We start from the raw sequence: 25809 nt of genomic DNA, 5'->3' as shown, positions 1-25809 counted from the left end.
GCAAAGACGAATGGTATTGCAGTTTAATAAACTATTTCCATGTTTTAACCAATTAGGAAATGACATATATAACATAGGAACAAAAATCAATGTGTCACGTAGTGCAATAAAACAACGAGGGGCCATTTTTCATAACGCCCTTCATGAGGCATGGGCAAACTTCGGCCCTCCAGGTATTTTGGACATCAACTCTCAGAATTCCTATCAGACTACCGGACCTGGCATACCTAACACCTGGAGGGCCGAAGTTTGCCCATGCCTGTCCAACATCATTATTCACTCTACTAGTTGAAGTAGCACAGAGACGGACACTAACACCATATTAAGATTTTATTAGAACCTATTAAATGATGTATTTCAACAGCAGCATCTCAATGAAATCACACCTACCTTGGGGTACACACATACTTTGGTCAATTCCACAAAGTACAACACTGAAGACGGATGGCGATGGGAAGAACTACTTTTAAAGAGCTGTGTGTGAATCCCAAGAAGGCTTATAACTTGTAGATGAAACCGTGAGAACATTCCCAGCTTGAGCAATTGCCCAGGCGCAAACCTTCCATTTCTGCAGCCAGAAATCAAGGCCTCCTTTTTCTGCTCTTCAGCAAACGCATCCCTCTTTTTTTTCAATGCACATGAGCCATTAAATTACGATAAAAAGATTGTGGATTTCTTCACAAGCGTTAACCTGAGTACAGAAATAGTGAAGTACAATCGACCCTGTCGTGTTGGAGCTATACATATTATTCACAGTAGCCCTTTGTTGATTGCTAGAGCGAGGGTTGAATCGTGTGTCGCGGGTAGAGCGTCGATGCACACAACCATTTCTGTGGCACTGAAGAAAAGTGCTAAACGAAACCGAACCAGCCCTAAAGACATCTTACATTTTTGACACACACAAACACACACAAAATTAGGAAAAAACAGAGAACGTCCCCCATGTTCTGGATGATCCATCTGGCAGCAGCGAAGATGAAATGAAACTGTCATCCGATACTCAAAATACATTAGGGTTCACGCAGGCATTAATTTAGAATTTGCCAATAGATTCAGCTCTTACTGCATACAATCAGAACGGCTGTAAATTTCTTGGAAAATAAAATGTTTCTAACTCTTTGCTGGAAATACTGGTTATAGTGTTTACACTGTAATGCGAGACTAATTATCTCGACACGTTTGACACTATGCGTAACTTTTTATCACTCTTCTGGTGTCTCACTGTATTCATGTACAGTGTTGCACCGTCACATAGACTTTCCTCGTTTCTAAAGGAACATTCCTTCATAAAGCACTAAACATGTTTCTCAGCCAACTTTTCAAAATGAAATGTTCCTGGAAATGTAATATTTCCATCGCAGGAAATGGAAATGTTTTCAATCGCAGGAGAAAAATAATGTCCTTGCGTGGATGAAATACTTCACTGTATCAAAGGGTGTCCCATCTGTACAATTATTTCTTCAATGGCGTAGTTAAAAGTATGTTAGATACAAACTGTACAAGTTCTCCAGTTTTACAAAGTGGCTTCGTTTCGGAAATAGGTCGACGCAAGTTACACTGCAAGGTTACTTCTTAATTCAAGGGTTACAGGTAAGGAACAGTCTGGACGCCTGACCCAGGATAGTTAGTTGGGCTTTGCTCTACCACCATATTCAGGCTCATCATTGTTTTGTAGAAAAACCAACAGTCTTCTACACTACGTTTGCAAATGGTCAGAACCAACTATATACATGGACATTTTTTTACCTTCTCCTTCCACTTCTTAATGTTAAATAGCTGTATTTATGCTCATGGCTGTTTCTCGTTTCAGTCCTTTACAGTAAATACTGAAAGATTGCTTTGGGTGTTCGTTTCTTCTTCTCCTCCTCTCCCAGGATACCTCAGATAAAGTTAATTTAGACTCTAAAGTACATCATTGAAGTGCGGCTTTCCATAGTCACCAAGATCCATCTGAAGCTCTCGTTCTTCATCATCTGCAATCAAGGGAAACAGGCCAGAATTATATTTTCCTAAGGAAGTTGACTAGAAATCCACAACACAAACTCTCCCCCCATTGCCCCTCTGTATAAGCTAACTGTTAACATGAAAGAAATAATACTATGTGACAAAATCTGGAAAAAAACATGTTCTTGGTTGGAAAGTGTTACTTCCTGTTTAATTGTACAGAAGGAGCCCCCAGTGGCGCACTGGGTTAAAGTGCTGAGCAGCTGAACTTGCCGACAGAAAGGTTGCAAGTTTGCCGGCTTTTGCCAACCTAGCATTTTGGATACATGCAAATATGAGCAGATCAATAGGTACCAATCTGGTGGGAAGGTAAGGGCGCCCCATACAGCCATGCTGGCCACATGACTTTAGAGGTGTCTGCAGAAAATGCCAGCTCTATGGCTTAGAAATGGAGATGAGCACCAACCCCCATAGTCAGACACGACTGGACTTAATGTCAGGGGACAAACTTGAGTTTTACCTACTTTGAAAGTCGTTATTCTACTCCAGAAACTTTGTTGTTTTTGTGGCTGTCACAAACTACATTGAATTGGTTGAGACTTGATGATGAGATATTGATTGAAAAACTAGAGCAAAATGTTCCTCCCGTTTTGCATGTTTTAATTATAGAACCAAATAGGAAATGACATTTATAATCCAGGAACAAAAATCAACAATGTTACACAGTGCAATGAGGAATGCTTCAACACAACACCTTGGCTTCCAAATGTGGAATTTCAATAAGCTTCCTATGTTTAATATTATGTAACAATTTTCTCTGTCCATGCTATACAAAACTAAATTGAATACATCAGGACTTCCCCCATCCCTTTGCGGTTGTTATGTGAATGTTGTTGACTACCCTAAGATATGTGTCCAGAGAAGGGCAACTCAAATTATCAAGGGTCTGGAGAACAAGCCCTATGAGGACCGGCTTAAAGAGCTGGGCATGTTCAGCATTCAAAAGAGAAGGCTGAGAGAAGACATGATGGCCATGTATAAATTTGTGAGGGGAAGTCATAGGGAGGAGGGAGCTAATCTGTTTCCTACTCGCCTAGAGACTAGTATGCGGAACAATGGCTTCAAATGACAGGAAAGGAGATTCCACCTGAACATGAGGAAGAACTTCCTGACAGTGAGAGCTGTTCAGCAGTGGAACTCTCTCTCCGTCCCAGATTGTGGTGGAGGCTCCTTCTTTGGAGGCTTTGAAACGGGCTGGTTGGCCATCTGTCAGGAGTGCTTTGAATGTGATTTTCCTGCTTCTTGGCAGGGGGTTGGACTGGGTGGCCCACAACGTCTCTTTCAACTCTAGGATTCTATTATTCTAAACCTATCACAGGGTTTTCTTGTCAGGATTCCTTCAGGGGAAGCTTATCTTTGTTTTCTTCTGAAGCTGAGAGGGTAAATGTCAAAGAATACAACTTTTGTTTAAAATTTTAACTCTTTTTAACATTCTTTTGCACTGAAATGATTGGGAGCTGCACAGGGATACATCTCATTTCATGAAAGGGAATGGAGAAGGCATACATTAAATCTGTCCCATTTCAATTCTTATGCTATTTAGAAGGGATCTCTCAAGAAGCTATTTTGTTGTCACTTTTCCCTGCAAAGAAGACACTTTTTGTTCCAGTTGTTGCAAGACACAGTTAACGCCTGGATGGAAATGATGCTGCACCTGCCGTAGCAGACAGACAATGAAGGATGCCACACCAAAGTGCATGCAAAGTGGGAGATGGAGCAGGTGCACACACACAATGCAGATGTTGCGCAAGGGAGGCCCACTGTGTCCGTAATATTAGCAAAGCAGAGAAATGAAGGTGTTAGGAAGCGCCATGCACTCAGGATGTCCAGGCAAGCAAGAGAGCTGCAGTCCTATGATATGAATCAACCTGCGATGGTTATGAAATATGCTCAGCATTCGGTCTACCAGATCCACATGCGCTCCGCATCAAGACATAGCCCTTCCACTTCATACGACTACAAGACCTAAGACAGCCACCATGTTAGTGCTCAGCAGCAGGAAAAGAGAAAGCGCTGCAACACTTTCCCTTGAACCACACCGCCTTTTCATCACAGCCAGCGCCTTCATGCCGCATGCAAGAATTAATAACATCCCTCCTTTGAAAAAGAGAAGACCCCCAGAAAGCCAAAGGTATCTGTAGACTTCAGACTAAACTGCTACACAAAGACAACACACGCTGGAGCTCCTCTGCCCATTCGCAGAACAGCCAAAGGGTGAAACACCACAAATGCACACACATGTCATTCGATGTGGTGATGACATGGGAGAATTATGCGTATGGGATGGAGACCAGGCCCAAGCTCACCTTGGACGTCTTCTTCACCACCATCGCCATCCTCTTCCTCATTGTAGGCCAGCTCAGCCTGCTTGTCTGCCTCATACTCACCCACGTTCCCATCATCCCCATTATAATCCGCCAGTTTAGAGCCATGCTGCGGATCAACAGGGGACTCATTCTCATCAAAGAACCGGCCTGTGAAGTAGGCAGAGGATGTACAGTCAGAAGCAAGGAGGAAAGGGTAAGGCCATCGGGGAAAGAAGAGGAAGAGGATGGAAAGAGGATGGAGGAAAGGAAGGAAGGAAGGAAGGAAGGAAGGAAGGAAGGAAGGAAGGAAGAGCGTCTGCGGACAGAAATGCACTGAGCTCCACTTCAGCATCTGGGACTCCCCTTTGGCCCTCTCTGCTTGGGTCTCCCATCTGCTTTCAGAGGCAATGCTGGAATGATTGACTACTGAATAGTTGCCTATATGTAAAGCCACCTTGGGTCCCCTTCTGGGTAGAGAAAGGTGGAATATAAATAGGGTAAATACATAAATACTGTTTCTGCCCATGGCTACCACAATGAGGACAGAGAGGGCACAAGCGTTTAACCATAAACCAGTGTGGCTAGGTTAACTGTGACTGGAAGGTATATGTGAAGGTACAGGGAGATCCACACTCTTCAGGCGAAGGGAAACAGCCTCTCGTTTCAAGGGGTCCGCTCAAGCAAAGCAAAGCAAATCGTACAGCAAAGTGCAGCTTTAATCTAACAGCCTGATATTCCCAATCTGCGCAAAGCTGTTAACAGCATGAGCAACAGGATAGGATCCTAGTGTATTTAACAAAAACTTTTTTTCCTCTAGAATATGATGAAATTGCCAAGACGTTTGGAAAATAAGGATCCAGAAGCTTTTATGACAAAGGCCGATGAAGTTAGCCAGGCATCGGCAAACTTCAGCTCTCCAGGTGTTTTGAACTTCAACTCCCAGTGGGCTGTTAGGAATGATGGGAGTTAAAGTCCAAAACACCTGGAGGGCCGAAGTTTTTCCATACATGAGTTAGCCTGATCCAAGTTATCAGTTAGTGCCACTGTAAGAAGTGAAAAGGCTCTCCGAAAGGCATTTCCCCAGCATGTCTTACACTTAGGAGATGCTGGCAGAGCTGCTGCTGGGATGAAAAAACAAAACAAAACAAAACAAAAAACCGAAGACACTCCAAAAGCTTGCACCAACCTCTACCAGCCTTAATACTTTGCACAGAAGCGTACTTTCAGAAACTAAAACAAAAACGAAAACCAGTAACTCTTTGAGAAAAAGCAAGGTCCTCTTTTGTGCTGATCCGCAAATATTCAAGGAATGAGTTCAAAGTGTCTATTAACTAAAAATGTGAATTGTGCCATTTAAAAGCAATTCCTCAGCCTTACTCTCCTCAGCAACTGGCAGGAACTGAGACTTGCAGGAAAGAGAGTGCTGATGCCCACTCCCCTCTTTGAAATCTGCTGATATTCAAAGGTTGCATTTTGCAGTAAACCTCTTGAAATCTGTGTACCAATGTCTTGTAGGCAACAGTAAGTCAGTATTAACTCATTTTTCTTCATTCCAGAATAACTGGCTCTCAAGAAACCACACATATTCCTAATATACAGAACAGGTAATCACAATTGTGCCATACACGATGACAAAAGCCAGCAAAGGACAATAAGTTAAAGTGGTGCAAACCTCCATGTGGACACTTCTAATATTAACTTCTCCCACATCCTGTAACCCATACTCTTCAACCTTCCTCAAATTAGAAAAAGAGATCTCCAGTACAATATTTTGAACTACCCTTCCATACCTTACATTTTCCATTAATTCATTCTAGTCCCGTTCCTATGGTGCTCAGTTATATTTCTCATTATTTGGGTTTTACAGCACTGTTCTTATGGTGAGCATCCTGCAAGTCATCTAGGAAGAACCTGCTCCAAAGACCATGAAATCTATCAAACTCAGTGCTGCTTTCTGCCCTAGAAGCTACATCAAACCATCGATTGCTCTCCCCAGAAAGGCCAAGCTTTGCATTATAGAAAAATATATATGCAAGTATTGTGTTGCTCCTCAGCTCCGGGAAACATCCATAAGGACCCCGATTTGTTTCTTCCGTATCTCAAACTCTTTCAAGCTGCCTAAAAAATATCTGCCACAGTGGTTCTTCAGGCATGCTTTGTCTGCACTTCAGTTTTAGTGGGGTTATAAACCGGTATTTTCACGCTATTCCATGCAGCTTTCAATTTATGTTGACTCATCACAAACACACCTGCAACTATAATCAGTTCCTGGTGCCTCGATGATAACTTACTTTGCTTCATTCTCTGGAAGTCAGCGACTCTGTCCTTGGAAGGTTGTTTTATGAATTCTTTCTCCGCTTTCTGGTTATCCAGCACTTGGACAGGCATTATGTTATGAAGAGAGTTTGGTGGGATCTGCTTCATTGCGACATCTGCGTTTCCATCCTGGTTGTTGACATCTGCAGAAACAAGTATCCAAGGAGTTGCATTTGGTGACTTTTGACAGACAGGCGGTCAGCAGCCTGGGTCCAGAACCCCAGGTCATCCTTCCAAAGGTTTTTTAGTGGGATTTTACTGGCTTTACGACCATCCCCTCTCCTCGTCTCACTTGTGGGGTGATTTCTCAACTAAAGGGACAAGAATCAAGGTAGTAAATGGAGGGAAAGGGATTCTGCCACTGTCTTACCAGGCTGCTCCTTTCTTTCTTGCACCTCTTTCCTTGAGAAAGATGGGAGAACGTTTTGGAGCATGCAAGAAATCAGCTTGGGTGTGTGTCAACTGTAAAACAAGATGCACTAAGCTGATTGGTCGGACTTTGTGCAGGGAGCTGGTTGAGCCTGGGACTTTTGGTTACTTTGGTTCAGGCTCGAGCTATGCAGGTGTTTGGAGAGAAGCAGAGTGAAACAGAGAGAGACAGAATTTGGTGTGTGCCCTTGCTTCATGGGCTGCTGAAGGAGTTTATCCACATGGACAAAGAAAGACCATTTTAAATTTCTCATAAAAGGACATTATGTGAGTTGATGCAACTGACCACAGTGCACATATGTTGTTCTGAACTACGAAGAGTAAACTACTTCATTGTTCAGATTTTCTTTCTCTAGCAAGGCAGTGTATGGGCTGATCAGACGTGAACTACACATGGTTTATTTTTACATTATGCCACAGAAGGTCCAAAGGAAGTACCTGGCAGAAAGCCATCCTTGCCCCCCCCCCATCTCTTCGTGAACCTGGGAACGCAAAACAGGAACTGGGAGGACCCTCCCATCTGGAGAGGGTGAAAGAGGATGCTTCTCAGATTCCCAACCATAACAGATTAAAGAGCTGATTGGCCAAAACTAACAAAATGAATTTCAACAAGGACAAAAGTAAGATACTACACTTGGGCAGGAAAAAAAATGAAATGCAAAGATACAGGATGGGTGAAGCTTGGTTCCACAAAAGAGTTACAAATGAAAAAGAGCTTGGAGTCTTTGTGGAGAACAAATTGAACATGAGCTAAGAGTGTGATGCAGCAGCTAAAAAGCCAATGAGATTTTGGGTTGCATCAGAAGGAGTGTAGTGTCTACACTGAGGGAAGTCATGGTGCCTCTCTCTTCTGCTTTGGTTAGACCTCTTTCCCTGGAATATTGTGTCCAATTCTGGGCAGCACAGTTTAAAACAGATATTGAAAAGCTGAAATGTGTCCAGAGGAAAAGGGTGGGTAAAATGATCAAAGGTTTGGAGACCATGAATCCCTCTGAGAAGCTGCTTAAAGAGCTGGGGATGTTTATCCTCAGAAAAGAAGATTGAGAGAACACACAATAGCCATGTATAAATATGTGAAAGGATGTGATCAGGAAAACGGAGCAGCCTCGTTTTCTGCTGCCCTGGAGACTAGGAGCAACGGCACGAAAGGAGATTCCACCTGAACATTAGGAAGAACTTCCTGACGGTAAGAGCTGTTCAGCACTGGAAATCTCTGCCTCAGTGGAAGTTCCTTCCTTGGAGACTTTTCAACAGCTCTGAATGTGCTTTTCCTGCATGGCAGAGGGTTGGATTAGATGACCCATGTGATCTCTTCCAACTCCAGAATTCTATGATGCTTACTTCAAAAGGTCTTGAAGAGGGGGGCACCTTTGCCACATCCTTTTCAACTGAACTAATAATCGTCCTGTCTCCTGTTGTTGTTATTATTTGATACACAACAATATTAGTACACAGCAAACAAGATGACTATGCTGGGTGTTGTACTGGATCACACGCTGGATACTTCCCAAGCGTCTAGGACTGTGTGATGTATCGGCAAATAATGCATGCAGATCCAAGTCGGGAGGCCTTTTGCAGCTGAGAGATGGTAATTTTGTCAGTGTGAATTGTTTTTAAGTGCAGACCAAGGTCATTAGCCCCTGCACCCAGTGTGCCAATCACCACTAGGATCACCTTGACTGGCTTGTGCCAGAGTCTTTGCAGCTCAATCTTTAAATCGTCGTATTGTGTCATTATTATCCTTATTGTGTTGGTTTATATCCCACTTTTTCTCTCCAAAAAGGAGACTTAAAGTGGCTTACATTAAAAGCATTTCAGTCTATTTTTAAAATATACAAATATTAAAATTTATTATTATTTCACATATTTGTATTCTGCCCTTCTCACCCTAAAAGGGGACTCAGGGCGGCCTTACAGCAGGCAGCAATTCATAAATATTATTAGTATTAAAAGAAATTCAGGTATAAACAACGCAGCTAGTTCAGAGCAGCCTCTCACCTTGAGCCAGGTTTGGGGCGTGAGGGTTTTCCGTAGGGAGCTCTCCTATGGGCTGATGTTGCAGCTTCTCAGAATCAACAAATGGCTTCTTCAGAACTACACGAAACAAATCCACGTTACAACCAATACTCATCATATCCTATTGAGCACTCAGGACTTGGAACTGGTTTGTTTGGAAATGATGCTGTGCTGGTGGGAAGCACTCTTCTACGTTTTTACACAAAATGAAAAGGCTTTCATGCTAGGACACAATTCAATAAGTCCTACTCCCACAAACGTCCACTGAACTCACCACTAGACCTCAAAAGGCTTTAACCACCACAGCACATGAAGGAATTTGATTGCTGTGAAGAGTTATACAATTCCACAGCATTGTTATTTCTAGCTGTGGTAGCTAATTCAAGTCAGTGCATACTAAGAAGCCAAAAATAAATCCAGCAGTTCAGGTGTGGCATCCATCATTTCGATCAATCCTCTGCACCACTCCTTTTAAATGGATGTCATCTTAGGACAGGGCTTCTTACACTTTTTCAGCTTGTGATTCCTTTTTTGCCCAAGAAATATTTATGTGACCCTGAGTATATAGATATATCTCAAAGGTATACAAACCAAACTTTTTTTCAATATTGGATGGTTAAATCTGTGGATACAAGGGACCAGTTCAGTTGTGCCACAGCTATAACAATTAGGGCACACTCGACTCCCAAGAACATTAAAACCAAACCCCTTAAATAAAATACAGTGGATTTCAGTATCTGATAGGGTTTGGACCCACAGCGGATATTTATTTATTTACGACATTTTTATCCCGCCCTTCTCATTCCGAAGAGAACTCAAGGCGGCTTACATAATTGGCATTATTCCATGCCCAAACAACAACAATTAAAAGCAATTAAACAACAATTTAAAACAACATTAAGCAACATATGTAAACATGAGATGACTATTGTGCACAGATAATAAAATAATCATATTCATCAATCCAGGGTCAATTCCAATTGTATTGCACAGATAATTATGCTGGGCCAAATGCTTGCTCCCAAAGCAAAGTTTTCACTTGTTTGGAAGATGTCTCTCATCCCCACCAGTCGCACATGCAATGGTGGTGGGATTGAGAGCAGATCCTCCCCAGGAGATCTTAACCTACGTGGTTGTTCATAGGGAGAGATGCATTTAGACAGGTAAGTTGAGCCGGGGCTGTTCAGGGCTTTATAGGCCAAAGCCAGCACTTTGAATTGTGCTTGGTAGCAAATGGGCAGCCAGTGGAGCTGGCACAACAGGAGGGTTGTGTGCTCCCTATACGCTGCTCCCGTTAGCAATCTGGCTGCCGCACATTGGACTAGTTAAAGCTTCTGACCAGTCTTAAAGGACAACCCCAGGGATAGCAAAACCCATGGAGGCTCAAATCCTATGATATACACCGATGTCCCTTATATATAAGATTAGAGAGATATTGATACTGTCCTTGGCTCCCTCAGCTCCAGGAGAAACGACAACAATAATAAAACATATACTGTTGCTTACCAGTGAGTGTGTCTTCAGCTTTGGCAGGGTCATTCTCTTCTACTCCGGGCATCCCTGCATCATCTCCTAGTTTAATTTTCTCTGTTGAAAGAACAGGAGATTTCTCCTTCCTGCACTTTACATTCAGTTCGCAGTGATTTCAGATTTGTTACAGGGACAGAAATAGCAGCGTTGGATCACATTTCTTTCACAGAAAACAAATCCCACTGCTTCAAGGTAATAATACCCAGTGAACAGAGGTGCCAGCAATGCCAGCACTCCCTACTTTGAAAGAGAATGGCTTTACTGGTATCTTAGCACAGCTGCAACCAGACTGACCTTTGCCATCTGAGATATTGTTGACCGAAGGCACTTCGTTCTTAACAGTGTCCCTTTCGCCCGCTTCTTGAGTTGTCTTCAAAATGGTCAGGTTATTGCTCAGGCCCACCTCAACGTCATTACTGGGCAGATTCCTGCGTAATGCCTATGGAAACGTTAACAGCTTTAGGAAAGAAAAGCTTCTCTACCTTTGTGCCAGACAGAAATCTCGTCACACTGAACTATCAAGGAAAATATTCTCATATCTTGCAGCCAACGTCATGATTAAAGGAGAAAGGCCATGACCCACATCCAAGGCAATTGAATACTGTATGCCTCTTTGACCCATTTCAAACTGGCTTCAAGAGCAGGATATGGAAATGAGACTGTCATGGCCGCCTTAGAGAAGTGTTTCTCAACCTTCCTAATGCCACGGCCCCTTTATACAGTTCCTCATGTTGTGGTGACCCCCAACCATAAAATTATTTTCGTTGTTACTTCATAGCTGTAATGTTACAACTATTATGAATCATACTGTAAATATCTGATATGCAGGCTGTATTTTCATTCACTGGACCAAATTTAGCACAAATACCTGATACACCCACATTTGAATTTTGATTTTGTTATTTGCGAATTGTGGTTGCTGGGATTTATAGTTAACCTACAATCAAAGAACATTCTGAACTCTACCAACGATGGAATTGAACCAAACTAGGCACACAGATCCCCCATACCTTGAAGGGACTTGCTGACGTGAGCCTCCCTCCAGCCTCACACACTCTCCCTTGCCCACACATGTGCACTACACTGCCATGCACCTAGCACGGCTGCTCTCCCCTCCCTGCTTGGAGTCTCAGAAACAACCCTCCCCTTGGCTGAGAGGCCAGCCAATAACAGCAGAAGAGGGCTTTTGGTGAGAGGAATCGCCATCTGTTTCCAAAAAGGAAGAGAAGAACAAGCTGAGAGATCTTCAGCTCCTAAGGGCTCCTAAGGGGTTCCTAAGACCATCCGAAATATATGTATCTGATGGTCTTTGACGGTCCCCTCCCCGAGGTCCCGACCCCCAGGTTGAGAAATGCTGCCTTAGAGGATGATCTTAGTCTTAACTCTGACAAGGGGTGGGGGTCTTTGTTGGTGCTTCTAGACCTCTCTGTGGCTTTTGATATGATCTCCTTCTGAAATGCCTTAAAGGCGGTTTGGGAATTGGGGCACTATGTTGCAATGGTTCCAGTTTTATCTCTCAGACAGATTCCAGGTGATGGAGCTTAGGGGTAGCTGCTACTCAAAAAGGAGCTGGTATGTGGCATCCCACAAGTTGCTATTCTGTCTCTAATGCTTTTTAATATTTACATGAAACTGCTGGGAGAGATCATCCAGAGGCATGGGGCACAGTGTTATGAGGATGCTGGTGACACCCAAATATATTTCTCCATGACTCCTCAGAATGAATGCCTGGAGGAGGTCATGGGCTGGATGAAAAAACAAACAAATTGAAAATGAATCCAGACAAGTCAGAGGTGTTTGCCATCAAGGGGCCTAATCTGTGGGTGGGGGTGTGTTAGCTAGTTATGGATGGGGTTACACTCCCCCTGAAAGACTATGTCCACAGCTTCGGACAAGAGCTCCTGGACCTGTCTCTACAAATGTCAGCCCAGGAGAGGCGATGGTCAGGAGTGCTTATCATCAGTTTCGGCTGATGCACCAGATGCGCCTCTTCCTAGATTTGGAGGACCTAAAGATGGTCACCTCCAGGCTGGGTTTCTGCAAGGGCTTTTCACCTTTGTACCAAGTTCGGAAATTCCAGCTGGTTCAAAATATGGCACAGGAACATCTAGGATTGAGCATATCACCCCTATTCTAAAGTCACTCTACAGGCTGCCAATTTGTTTCTGGGCAAAGTACAATGTGTTGGTTTTAACCTTTAAGACCCTATATGATTTGGGTCCAGCTACCCTACAGGATTGCCTTCTCCCCTACAATCCACCCCCTTAAGACCAAGGTCCTCTGGGTTTTGCATTGTCTCCAACCAGCCTAAATCCAACTAGCAACCATCACCCAGATGACTTTTTATTGCCCCCCTCAAGATTGTACTGGAAGAGCTCCCACAGCTAAATGAGCTGTAAGAATTTAAAACCATTTGAAGTCCTCTATCTCTTCCAGCAGGCCCACCCAGACACATTTTAAACACAAATCATTTGCATTTTCTGTTTAATCTTTGTTCTGTCTTTTAAGATATATGTTTTAATATGTGTATTTTATAGAATGTTTTAGATGATTATGTGTTTTAGCGATGCTGTCACCCACCTAATAAAATAATATTTTATTATTTACTTCACTTGTATTTTATTTATTTATTTACTGTCCTTGTATACCGCCGTTTCTCAGCCTAACTGGCGACTCAACGCAGTTTACAACAAAATATACAGTGCACAGTATACAATTAAAACCATAAAAAACATAATACACAATATTACACATAAATCACAATCCAATACATCTCCTAACTAAAATCGTGGTCCAATTGCATCATCCATATTACCAATCCGTAATCAACACATTCATTGCACCGAATTAACCAAATGCCTGCTTGAACATCCAAGTTTTTAGTCTTCTTTGGAATACCATCAGCGAGGAGGCTGATCTTACCTCCATGGGAAGGGCGTTCCAGAGCCGAGGGGCCACCACAGAAAAGGCCCTGTCTCTCGTCCCCGCCAGCCGCACCTGTGAAGCAGGCGGGATAGAGAGCAAGGCCTCCCCAGAAGATCTTAGGGTCCTGGTGGGCTGATAGGCCGAGATACGTTCGGATAGGTAGGTTGGGCCAGAACCGTTTAGGGCTTTAAAGGCCAACGCCAGCACTTTGAATTGAGCCCGGTAGCAAATCGGCAGCCAGTGGAGCTGGTGCAGCAGAGGAGTTGTGTGCTCCCTGCGCTCCGCTCCAGTTAGTATCATGGCTGCCGAGCGTTGGACTAATTGGAGCTTCCGAGCTGTCTTCAAAGGCAACCCCACGTAGAGAGCGTTGCAGTAGTCTAAACGGGATGTAAGCAGAGCGTGGACTACCGTGGCCAAGTCAGACTTCCCAAGGTACGGGCGCAGTTGGCGCACGAGTTTTAACTGTGCGAATGCTCCCCTGGTCACCGCCGAAACCTGGGGTTCCAGGCTCAGCGATGAGTCCAGGATCACACCCAAACTGCGAACCTGCGTCTTCAGGGGGAGTGCGACCCCATCCAACACAGGCTGTAACCCTATACCCTGTTCGGCCTTGCGACTGACCAGGAGTACCTCTGTCTTGTCTGGATTCAATTTCAATTTGTTCGCCCCCATCCAGACCGTCACAGCGGCCAAGCACCGGTTCAGGACCTCGACAGCCTCCTTAGTGACAGGTGGGAACGAGTGACAGAGTTGAACATCATCTGCGAAACAAATGACATCGCATCCCGAAACTCCGGATGATCTCACCCAGCGGCTTCATGTAGATGTTGAACAACATGGGAGACAATATTGAACCCTGAGGAACCCCACAAGACAAAGGTTGTGGGGTTGAACAGGAGTCTCCCAGTAACACCTTCTGAGACCGACCCTCGAGGAATGAGCGGAGCCACTGTAGAACAGTTCCTCCAAGACCCATTCCCGCGAGGCGTCCCAGAAGGATACCGTGGTCGACGGTATCGAAGGCCGCTGAGAGGTCCAGCAGCACCAACAGGGACACACTCCCCCTGTCGAGCTCCCGGCGCAGATCATCGACTAAGGTGACCAAAGCTGTCTCGGTACCATGCCCCGGCCTAAAGCCAGACTGTGCCGGGTCCAGATAATCCGTGTCTACCAAGAATGCCTGGAGTTGTGAGGCCACCACACGTTCCAGGACTTTGCCCAAGAAGGGGAGATTGGAAACAGGTCGATAGTTGACGAATTGAGTGGGGTCCAGTGATGGTTTTTTCAACAGCGGTTTTATCACAGCTTGCTTTAAGCTGGCTGGAAATATGCCTTCCCGAAGGGAGGCATTAACCACCACCTTCACCCACTCGGCCAATCCCCCTCTGGCCTCCTTCAGAAGCCAGGATGGGCAGGGGTCTAGGATGCATGTGGTAGCTCTCATTCCTCCAAGCACCTTGTCCACATCCTCAGATTGAACCAATTGAAATGAATCCATCAAAATAGGACAAGCAGATGCTCGTGTTACATCCTCAGAGACTGCCGTTAATATGGTATCCAGACCAGAGCGGATCAAAGCGACTTTGTCTGCAAAGAACTGAGCAAAGGCTTCACAGCGAGCTGCCGAGTCATGTATACCGCTTTTCTCACCCCAAGGAGGACTCAAAACAGTTTCCAATATATTTGTGGCAAAATTTAAAGCCTTAGACACATATGAAATCTAACACAAAACAACAATAATATAGAACTATAAATCATAAAAATGTAACAACATTTAGTCATTAAGACATGGAGTTAAAAACATATTAATATAATTGTTAAAATCACATAATCAAAAAACCGTAGTCCAAGGCATTCCAAATATCAAATGTCAATTGCACATAATCCCTGGTCATTCCTTGTATTGCTTACTGCCCAAAGACTTGATCCCATAGCCAAGTTTTTACTTTTTTCTGAAGGCCAAGAGGGAGGTGGATCTAATTTCATTGGGGGGGGGGGAATTCCATAGCTCTGGGGCCACCACTGAGAAGGCCCTGTCTTTCATCCCCACCAGTCATGTTTGCAAGGGAGGTGGGACCGAGAGCAGGGCCTCCCCGGATGATCTTAACCTACGAGAAGGTTCATAGAGGGAGATACGTTCAGACAGGTAAGCTGGGCTGGAACTGTTTAGGGCTTTATAGGCTAAAGCCAGCACTTTGAATTGTGCTCGATAGCAGAATATAAGCAGAATATACCTTTTGATCTTGTGTAACTTGCTCCTCTAGTTTTTTCATATCCTCTTCATGTTGTATTCGCAATTCCTTGATTTGTTGCCCACACTGGAAACTGGTAAAAGACAGCCAAGTCAGAGTATTTCAAATTTGCCTAGTAATGATAAAACGCACTGCTTCATAGGGACTCCCTTTCCGTGGCATTTAGTAAGGGAAAAGGTATACTCTGGCCCACTGACCAGGTTTAGTTGCCCTACAACACACTGTTTCTTCTTACTCCTTTGACAGAGGGACAGAGGCAAAAGAACGTTAAAGATACAATCTGTTCACAGATACGGATGATAACGTTTGTGAGACTAGCAAACACCCAAAGGCCACAGGATTCTAAAAATATTATATTATTGTCCCACTCACCTTTCATACTCTAACCGTTTAAGAAGCTGTGTGTTGTTCTTCTTATATTCATGAAGCTGATCCTCCTGACGGATGAATTCTTGTCGCAACTCAGCAAGTTGTTCTAAGCCAAAGCATAACAGTCAGTGGGATTAAAGAAAAGACCTCTTTCAAAGTGAACGCCAAAGTCAGGGAAGGAGAGGTAGGCAGATTCACCTTGTCCTTTGACAGAACTTCTTACCTTTTAAGCGATGGATGTCTGCCATTTGGTATGATATGTTGTTCTGAAGCTTGACCTGGAAAGGAGATACAAAATAAATAAGGACTCAGATTACAAGATATAAGTCTCTTGAATGACCACTTCATCACATTAGAGAAAAAAATCCACTTAAAATCCAGTTTCTGCCTCCTGCAGAATTCTGTGATTTGTAGTTTAGCTGTTAAAGGCTCCTCCCTAAACTACAAACCCCAGAATTCTGCAGGAGCCAGAAACCAGATTTTAAGTGGATTTTTTCCTAGTGTGATGAAGTGGTAGCCACATCATCACACTGGAGAAAAAAACCAACTTAAATCCACTAGTAGGACTTAAAAGATAAATATTGACATTCTTCTACATTCATTTCTTATTAGGTAGCCAGGAACACCAATCTAATGAATCTGTGTAACACAATAGTAGTGCCCCAAGGGTTATTTATACCCATGGTTTCTATACACAGCTTACAAGATAAAACTAAAATCTTCAACACTTTGTTTAACCAGATTACAGGTATACTGCAGTTAGCAAAGTAAATGTGTTCTGGAGCATTAAGTCTTTGACAGAATTTGAAAATGGGAGTACATGTGTCTTTCACTATGCTCTCAATAACACTAATGAGCTAGACAATTGACTTAGGGCTCTTCCACACAGCCCTATCCCAGAATTATCAAGGCAGAAAATCCCACATTATCTGCCTTGAACTGGGTTATCTGAGTCCACACTCAGATAATGTGGGATTTTCTGCCTTGATATTCTGGGATATAGGGCTGTGTGGAAGGGCCCTTGATTAATGTCTGTACTTGATGGTCAACCCAGTAGGAGCAGCATCCACAATAAAGCCAAGGCAAACCAACCAGGATCTTTCAACCAAAGCTACAACCATCTGGGAGCGAGGCTGGCCAAAATCACACACCACAGACTGAATGTGCTCTCAGCCCAAAGGAAGAGAACCCCTTAGAATCATTAGTTGGAAGAGACCGCATAGGCCATCTAGTAAAAAAAAAAACCCTTGTCAGGCAGGGAAAGCACAATCAAAGCACCCCAGACAGATGGCTATCCATCCTCTGATGAAAAGCCTCCAAAAAGGAGCCTCAACTGGAGTTCAAGGCAGAGAGTTCCACTGTTGAACAGCTCTTACATGGCTCTCATGTCTCCTCTCAACTTCTTCTGAGGCTAAACAGACCCACACACTCCACAGAGGGATTATTCATGGTTCCCAGACCTTTGATCATTTTAGTCACCCTCTTCTGGACCCCTTCCAACTTAGAGTCAATTTCCCCCTTGAACTGTTTTGCCCAGAATTGGACACAGTATTCCAGGTGAGGTCTGATCAAAGCAGAATAGAGGGGCACCATGGCTTCCCTTGATCTGGACACTAAACTCCTTCTGATGCAGCCCAAAATCCTGTTGGCTTTTTTAGCCACAGCATCACATTGTGGGCTCATCCTCAACTTGTTGTCCACAAAGACTCCAAAGTTTCTTCTGAGGATAAACAGAGCCAGCCACTCCTCAGAGGGATGTGACTCTGTTGTGGAGCCAGGTGTCACCCATCCTGTATATGCAATTCATTTTGATTGCCTAAATATAGTATCTTACACTTATTGAACTTTATTTTGTTAGTTTTGGCCAATCAGCTCTCTAATCTGTTGAGGTCATTCTGAATTCTGATCCTGTCCTCTGGAGTATTAACTATCCCTCCTAATTTGGTGTCATCTGCAAACTTGATCGGCCTGCCCTCTAAACCTTCTCCTAAGCCTTTACCTTGCTCTCTTCGCACTTGCGGATCTGTCCATCCTTGGCCTGCAGCTGGCTGCTGAGGTGGCTCCGGTCAGCCTCTTTCTGCTCCAGGAACTTCTTATGGGACTCCACTTGCAACAGGAGCTCAGAGTTGCGCTTTTCCAGCCGCCCACGAGCCACATCGCTGCGCTTGGCCTGCCCCTGCAGCTCGGCCACCTCCTCCTGCAGCACTGTCTGCCGGGTGGTGCTGCTCCAGTAGTTGAAGGCCAGGATGGCCACCACCAGCAGAAGGGCCACAAAGAGGAAGGAGGGCAGGCGCCCGCCCCGCCGGTTGGCCCCAAAGCCCACCATCAGGCAGGCCGGGGAGGAGGGGGAAGGCCCTCCACCCTGCAACGACACTCCCCCTGCAAGGGGGGAAAAGAGAGCACAGTGCAAAGTCAGCACTCACATTCAAAGGAGCTGCGGGCATAGGACCCCAAAGAAAGGGAACTATTACTCTATGTAGCACAATTTTTATTCCTGGGTTATAAATGCCATTTCCTAATTGGTTCTATCACAAAAACATGGGGGAAGTTTATTAAACTACAAAAACTTTGTTTTTGTGGGAGAGACATCCTGCCATAGCACATTTTGCTCTAGTTTTTAATGAATCTCTCTCAAGTCTCAACCCATTTAATCTAGTCTGTGGCAGTCACACAAAAAAAAAACTTTTTTGGAGTAAAGTTACTGTTGTCAAAGTAAGGAGTGCACAATTAAACAGGAAATTGTACTTTCAAACCAGGAACAGAAAATGTTTTCAAATTACATAGTGTCACATAGTGGTTGGTCATGTGGGATAGGATTGGATATAAAAGCTGGCTATTTATTGCACTGTATAATAGGCGCATGCAATAAAATGTGTTCTATTGCTTCTATTTCATTTCCTCCACAGGGGCATAGACTTTGTGAGTAAGGAATTCCAGACAATCTGTGTCTTAGCAGCTCTGAGGGAAATATGTTTAACCTCGTCTTGGTAGAGTGTGTGATATTTAGTCACTGTAAGGCTTTTTAGGTATTCACATGTCCTACATGGCTCCCTGCATGGTAAATTTAGAACTCTGGGGGTACATGGTGAATTTGAGCACCGGGACTGTGGCACAGCTGGCTGGGAGTCAGCATTAAGATCACTACTGACTGAAAGGTCATGAGTTCGAAGTCAGCCCAGGTCAGAGTGAGCTTCCGACCAATTTGTGTAGCTTGCTGTCGACCTTTAATAATAATAATAATAATAATAATAATAATAATAATAAACTTTATTTAATACCAAACTACCATCTCCCCAATGGGGACTCGGGGCGGCTTACATGAGGCCAAGATCAACAGCATATTACAATAAAGTAAAACCAAAACACAATAACAACACAGTAAAATACATACAACATATGAGTACAAAAATGATAAAGCAAAATAATACACAATAAAATAATATAATATAATATATAACAATGAGAGGGCCACATGTGCAAGATAAAAACTAAATACTAAAAATACTTTGCAGCTGAAAGGCAGTTGCATCTGTCAAGTAGGAAATTTAGGTACCACTTATGTGGAGAGGCTAATTTAACTAATTTACGAGGCCATAAAAATGTCCAGCAAGCATGCAAAGAATGAGGAAGTACTTCATCAGTGTCACAAATGGATGGTGAAGCAACAGCTCCCCTGGTGGCCAGACTACCCACATGAAAAGCTGGAATGTTAAATAGCCTTTGAGTGTCTGTCTATATATGTTGTGTGTCTATGGCATTGAATGTTTGCCATGTATAGGTACATTGTAATCCACCCTGAGTCCCCTGCGGGGTGAGAAGGACGGAATATAAATACTGTAAATAAATAAATTTGAGTAGGCTCTGAGCTCTCCCAGGACAATGTGTTTTGTTTGTTTGTCTGTTTCTTTAATGCAATACAACTGTTTTGGTTCGCTCCTGACACGATAAATAAATAAATAATATATTACATGTAATATTACTAATAATATTACAGTACAGTGGTATGGTACAATATAGTAATATACAGGGTTAGTCAAAATGAATAGGCCAATTCGGGTACAATTAATTTTCTTATTGGCCTATTCATTTTGACTAACCCTGTATAATGTTAATATTGTGCTATGCTGAGAATATAATATATTGTATGTACATATAACTTGTAAGCCACTCTGAGTCCCCTTCGGAGCGAGAGAGGGCAGGGTATAAATGTAGTAAATAAATAGTAAATAAATAAATGTCCCACAACCTTTACTTTGAACTTCTTTCTACTCTTCCTTCTCATTTCCCATCTTTTTCTCTTTCTTTCCTCCTTCCCTTTCCACCCTTCCTTCCCAGCGAAAGGGCCACGTCACCTAGCAACATAAGGTGAAAAGCACATGTCTAAATCACAGACATGTGCTTTTCACCTTAAGAACAGACATGCATCCCAAGCTCTGAGGACTACCTGGGAAGGAATCCCACTGGAGCATTGCTGCGCACCCAAATACTTGGGAGTCACTTTGGACCATGCTCTGATCTACAAGAAGCACAGCCTGAATATCAAGCAAGAAACAATATCATACGAAAGCTGACTGGCACAACCTGGGGATCACAAACAGACACAGTGAAGACATCTGCCCTTGCGCTATGCTACTCTGCTGCTTAGTATGCATGCCCAGTGTGGAACACATCTCACCACGTTAAAACAGTGGATGTGGCTCTTCATGAGACATGCCACATTATCACGGGGTGTCTGCGCCCTACACCACTGGAGAAACTACACTGTCTAGCCGGTATTGCACCACCTGACATCCGCTGGGAAGTAGCAGCCAATAGTGAAAGGATCAAGGCAGTGACATCTCCAGCTCATCCTTTGTTTGGGTATCAGCCAGCATGTCAACGACTTAAATCAAGAAATAGTTTTCTAAGATCTACAGAGACACTCGCTGGAACACCCCAGCAAGCAAGAGTCCAAAGTAGCAGGCTCAAATCCAGAACCTCAATCAAAGGCTGATACCAAATGAGAGACTTCCCCCCTGGGCACACAGAAGACTGGGTGACTTGGAGGGCACTGAACAGACTGCGCTCTGGCAGGAGATGCAGAGCCAACCTGTCATGTCCAGCACTTTTAATTTTAGACATTACATTTGGCCTGGCCCTAGTTTTAAATGTGTCATGATGTATTGTTTTAATGTTTTACTGTTATTGCTTTAATGTTTGTTGGTTCGCTTTATGAGTTTTATTGTTGTATTTGTTATGCTGTTGTTTTATTGAGGGCCTTGGCCTTTGTAAGCTGCACCGAATCCTTGGGAGATGTTAGTGGGGTACAAATAAAGTTAATAATAATAACCTCAAGAAATGGGGCTACAAAGTGGAATCCACAACATGCGAGTGTGGAGAAGAGCAAACCACTGACCACCTGCTGCAATGCAACCTGAGCCTTGCTACATGCACAATGGAGGACCTCCTTGCAGCAACACCAGAGGCACTCCAAGGGGCCAGATACTGATCAAAAGGACATTTAATAATCCTTTTTTCCCTTCTTGAAGATTGGGAGCACATTGGCCCTCCTCCAGTCGGCTGGAACTTCTCCCGTTCTCCAAGAACTCTCAAAGATGATTGCCAATGGTTCTGAAATGACTTCCGCTAGTTCCTTCATTACTCTTGGGTGTAGTTGATCTGGCCCTGGGGACTTGAACTCATTTATAGCAGCCAGGTAATCGTGGACGACTTGTTTCCCAATTTGGGGTTGGATGTCCTCTAATCCCTCATCCACTCCATCTTGCTGAGGTTGAAGATGACTTTTTTTTGTGAGAAGGCAGAGGCAAAGAAGGCATTAAGTAGTTCTGCCTTTTCCCTACCCCCTGTCAGCATTGCCCCATCTTCTCCTCGAAGAGGAGGCCCTATCGCCTCCTTTTGTTTCCTTTTTCTACTGACATAAGAAAAGAAGCCCTTTTTATTGTTTTTAATCAGGGTGGAAAGAAGTAGTTTGTCATGGGGGAGAGGGCAAAGTCAAAGGCTGGGGAGGCAGATGGGTTTGGTTGTTGTTCACTGTAAAAATGAGATACTGTTGTGACAGAGCGAGAGTTCAAAAGTGGCAGGCTCAAACCCAGAACCTCAATCCGTGGGTGATACCAGATGAGAGACTCCCCCCTGGGCACACAGAAGACTGGGCGACTTGGAAGGCGCTGAACAGACTGCGCTCTGGCACCATGAGATGCAGAACCAGTCTTAAGAAATGAGGCTACAAAGTGGAATCCTCGGCATGCGAGTGCGGAGAAGAACAAACCACTGACCACCTGCTCCAATGCACCCTGAGCCCTGCCACATGCACAATGGAGGACCTTCTTGCGGCAACACCAGAGGCACTCCAAGTGGCCAGATACTGGTCAAAGGACATTTAACCAACTACCAAGTTTGCAAAATCTGTGTGTTTTTTTTCTTTTTCTTTTTAATCTCTGTGTTTGTTTTGTTCTGTTAGAATTGTAACACAATGATATGGTTGCTGATGACACGATAAATAAATAACCAAATGGGAGACTCCCCCCAGGCACACAGAAGACTGGGCAACTTGGAAGGCGCTGAACAGACTGCGCTCTGGCACCACGAGATGCAGAGCCAATCTTAAGAAATGGGGCTACAAAGTTGAATCCACGACATGCGAGTGTAGAGAAGAGCAAACCACTGACCACCTGCTGCAATGCACCCTGAGCCCTGCCACATGCACCATGGAGGACCTTCTTGCGGCAACGCAGGGGTCCTCAAACTTTTTAAGCAGAGGGCCAGGTCACAGTCCCTCAAACTGTTGGAGGGCCGGATTATAATTTGAAAAAAACATGAATGAATTCCTATGCACACTGCACATATCTTATTCGTAGTGCAAAAAACACTTTAAAACAATACAATAATTAAAATGAAGAATAATTTTAACAAATATAAGCTTATTGGTATTTCAGTGTGAAGTGTGGGCCTGCTTTTGGCTGATGAGATAGGGTTGTTGTTGTTGTTGTGTGCTTTCAAGTCATTTCAGACTTAAGTTGACCCTGAGTGAGGGCCGGGTAAAACACCTTGGAGGGCCTTAGTTTGTGGACCCCTGTTCTAGAGGCATTTCTTCTGACCTCACCTCTGAGGATGCTTGCCATAGATGCAGGCGAAACGTCAGGAGAAATGCCTCTAGAACATGGCCATATAGCCCGAAAAAACCCACAAGAACTGACTTGTCTAGTATTTCTCCTCTTAATAATACAGTTATTATTAAGAGGAGAAATACTATTAAGAGGAGTAATATTATTAAGAGGAGACTGGCTGACTTTTTAAGATTCACCTGTAAGCTAATAAAAGAGTTCCCTTCAATATCAGTATTTTGATTGATATCCTTACTTATCTTTTAGAGGGAGAGGCAAAGCGACCCACAACATCAAAACACAATGCGATTTAGAATCTAAAACACATAAATATTTGAATAGAGTGAAACATGTGAATCAGTTTAAATAGGCATGGGCCAAGTTGGGCCTTTCCTGCAGGCGGTTTAAGCGGCTGAGAGGGAAAAGGAAAGGGCCTGAAGCTGTTAGGAATTGTGGGAATTGAAGTCCAAACCCCCTGCAGGAAAGGCCCAACTTGGCCCATGCCTGAGTAAAAATCAAAACAGTTATAACACAGTCCTTCAGCATGGAGATGAGGGAATTGGCCTTTGGAGGAGCCAGAGAGGCCTACAGAAGCATCTCTAGGCCTCAAAAGGACCCTCTTTGGGCTTTATTTTCAGTTAGAATGCCTGTGGATAATGAAAGGCGAAGGCCCACCTGCCTCAACGCTCCAACCGCCTTCCTCCGACGCTCCTGCAGCGACTACTTCCGCGTTCGCGTTGCCTTCCTCCGCCTTGCCAACTCTCGCGAGAGCCGCCTCGCCACGAAGCCCCGCCTCTGCTGGGGTACTTCCGCTTCTTCTCACTCTCGCGCGGGAAGTCTCGCGAGATTCCGGCGCTCAGGCTTATTTGACAGGAGCTGAGCTAATAGTAGAAGGTGACGGGTTAAAGCCGCCTTTTCTCCCCTTTTAGAAGTATCTCGAGGAGGTCTGTAACGGTTTAAAAGGTTCTGGGATTGTTTCGAAAGAATAATAAGAGGCCGGACGTATGACGGGGTTTGAAAGGAGCCGTGAGGGATAGAGGTCTGCTGCGCATGCGCGTCACATTGCCTCCTCGCCCAGTGCGCATGCGCAACATGAGGCGCAAATTGGTCGGGGAAAGGCACAAAGGCATACGCATGCGTACTAAGCCAAGTCCGGAATTTGGCGGGAAACACAGCCTCCGTTTAATAGCCGCATGTTATGGAAATGTCAAAGGGTTAAGAACGATTGGATTGGAAGAAGAAGATACATAGTATCTTACAAGTCTCAACCAGCCCCTACTTAATAATAATAATAATAATAATAATAATAATAGACTACTAAATTCGAAAGGGAATCCAAAGACCATCCAGTCCATCCCCTTTCTACCATTCTGGAAAGGCACCATCAAAGCCTTCCCAACAGATAGCTATCCAACCCCTGCATAATAATAATAATAATTGTTGTTCATTTGCTCAGTCGTCTCCAACTCTTCGTGACCTCATGGACCAGCCCACGCCAGAGCTCCCTGTCGGCCGTCACCACCCCCAGCTCCTTCAATAATAATAATAATAGAAGATTCCTAAAGTCGGAAGGGAATCCAAGGGCCATCCAGTCCATCCTCTTTCTACCATTCTGGAAAGGCACCATCAAAGCCTACCCAACAGATAGCCATCCAGCCCCTGCATAATAATAATAATAGAAGATTCCTAAAGTCGGAAGGGAATCCAAAGGCCATCCAATCCATCCACTTTCTACCATTCTGGAAAGGCACCATCAAAGCCTTCCCAACAGATAGTCATCCAGCCCCTGCATAATAATAATAATAGAAGATTCCTAAAGTCGGAAGGGAATCCAAAGGCCGTCCAATCCATCCACTTTCTACCATTCTGGAAAGGCACCATCAAAGCCTTCCCAACAGATAGTCATCCAGCCCCTGCATAATAATAATAATAGAAGATTCCTAAAGTCGGAAGGGAATTCAAAGGCCGTCCAATCCATCCACTTTCTACCATTCTGGAAAGGCACCATCAAAGCCTTCCCAACAGATAGTCATCCAGCCCCTGCATAATAATAATAATAATAATAATAATAATAATAATAATAGACTACTAAATTCGGAAGGGAATCCAAGGACCATCTAGTAGTCCATCCCCTTTCTACCATTCTGGAAAGGCACCATCAAAACCTTCCCAACAGATATCCAGCCCCTGCATAATAATAATAATAATAGAAGACTCCTAAAGTCGGAAGGGAATCCAAGGGCCATCCAGTCCAAGCCCCTTCTGCCATTTTGGAAAGGCACCATCAAAGCCTTCCCAATAGATAGCCATCCAGCCACGGCTTAATAATAATAATAATAATAGAAAACTCCTAAAGTTGGAAGGGAATCCAAGGGCCACCCAGTCCAACCCTCTTCTGCCATTTCTGGAAAGGCACCATTAAAGCCCTCCCAACAGATGGTCATCTAGTCCCTGCTTAATAATAATAATAATAATAATAATAATAATAATAATAGACCCCTAGAGTTGGAAGGGAATCCAAGGGTCATCAAGTCCAACCCTCTTCTGCCATTGCTGGAA

The 25809-nt window shown here is 44.0% G+C and overlaps 1 protein-coding gene across 3 annotated transcripts; it reads right to left on the bottom strand.

Moving 5' to 3' along the window:
- Positions 1-317: 317 nt before the first annotated feature.
- On the bottom strand, positions 318-24032 carry GOLM2 (golgi membrane protein 2). 3 transcript variants are annotated; one of them, XM_060755418.2, is made up of 11 exons: positions 23926-24032; positions 18147-18526; positions 16371-16425; positions 16151-16253; positions 15761-15851; positions 10896-11040; positions 10578-10658; positions 9054-9149; positions 6602-6769; positions 4311-4478; positions 318-1973 (listed from the first exon to the last, which is right to left on the bottom strand). In XM_060755418.2, exons 2-11 carry the CDS (start codon positions 18471-18473, stop codon positions 1903-1905), a joined length of 1305 nt encoding a protein of 434 aa, XP_060611401.2. In that variant the 5' UTR covers positions 18474-18526; positions 23926-24032; the 3' UTR covers positions 318-1902. The 3 variants fall into 3 exon arrangements, with proteins under 3 accessions (XP_060611401.2, XP_060611402.2, XP_060611403.2); XM_060755419.2 differs by having other exon boundaries at positions 23930-24030; XM_060755420.2 differs by lacking the exon at positions 4311-4478.
- Positions 24033-25809: the final 1777 nt, after the last annotated feature.

Source organism: Anolis sagrei, chromosome 9, assembly GCF_037176765.1.
Source record: "Anolis sagrei isolate rAnoSag1 chromosome 9, rAnoSag1.mat, whole genome shotgun sequence".
NCBI classification, from domain to species: Eukaryota; Metazoa; Chordata; class Lepidosauria; order Squamata; family Dactyloidae; genus Anolis; species Anolis sagrei.
This window is presented reverse-complemented; position numbering and strand designations above follow the sequence as displayed.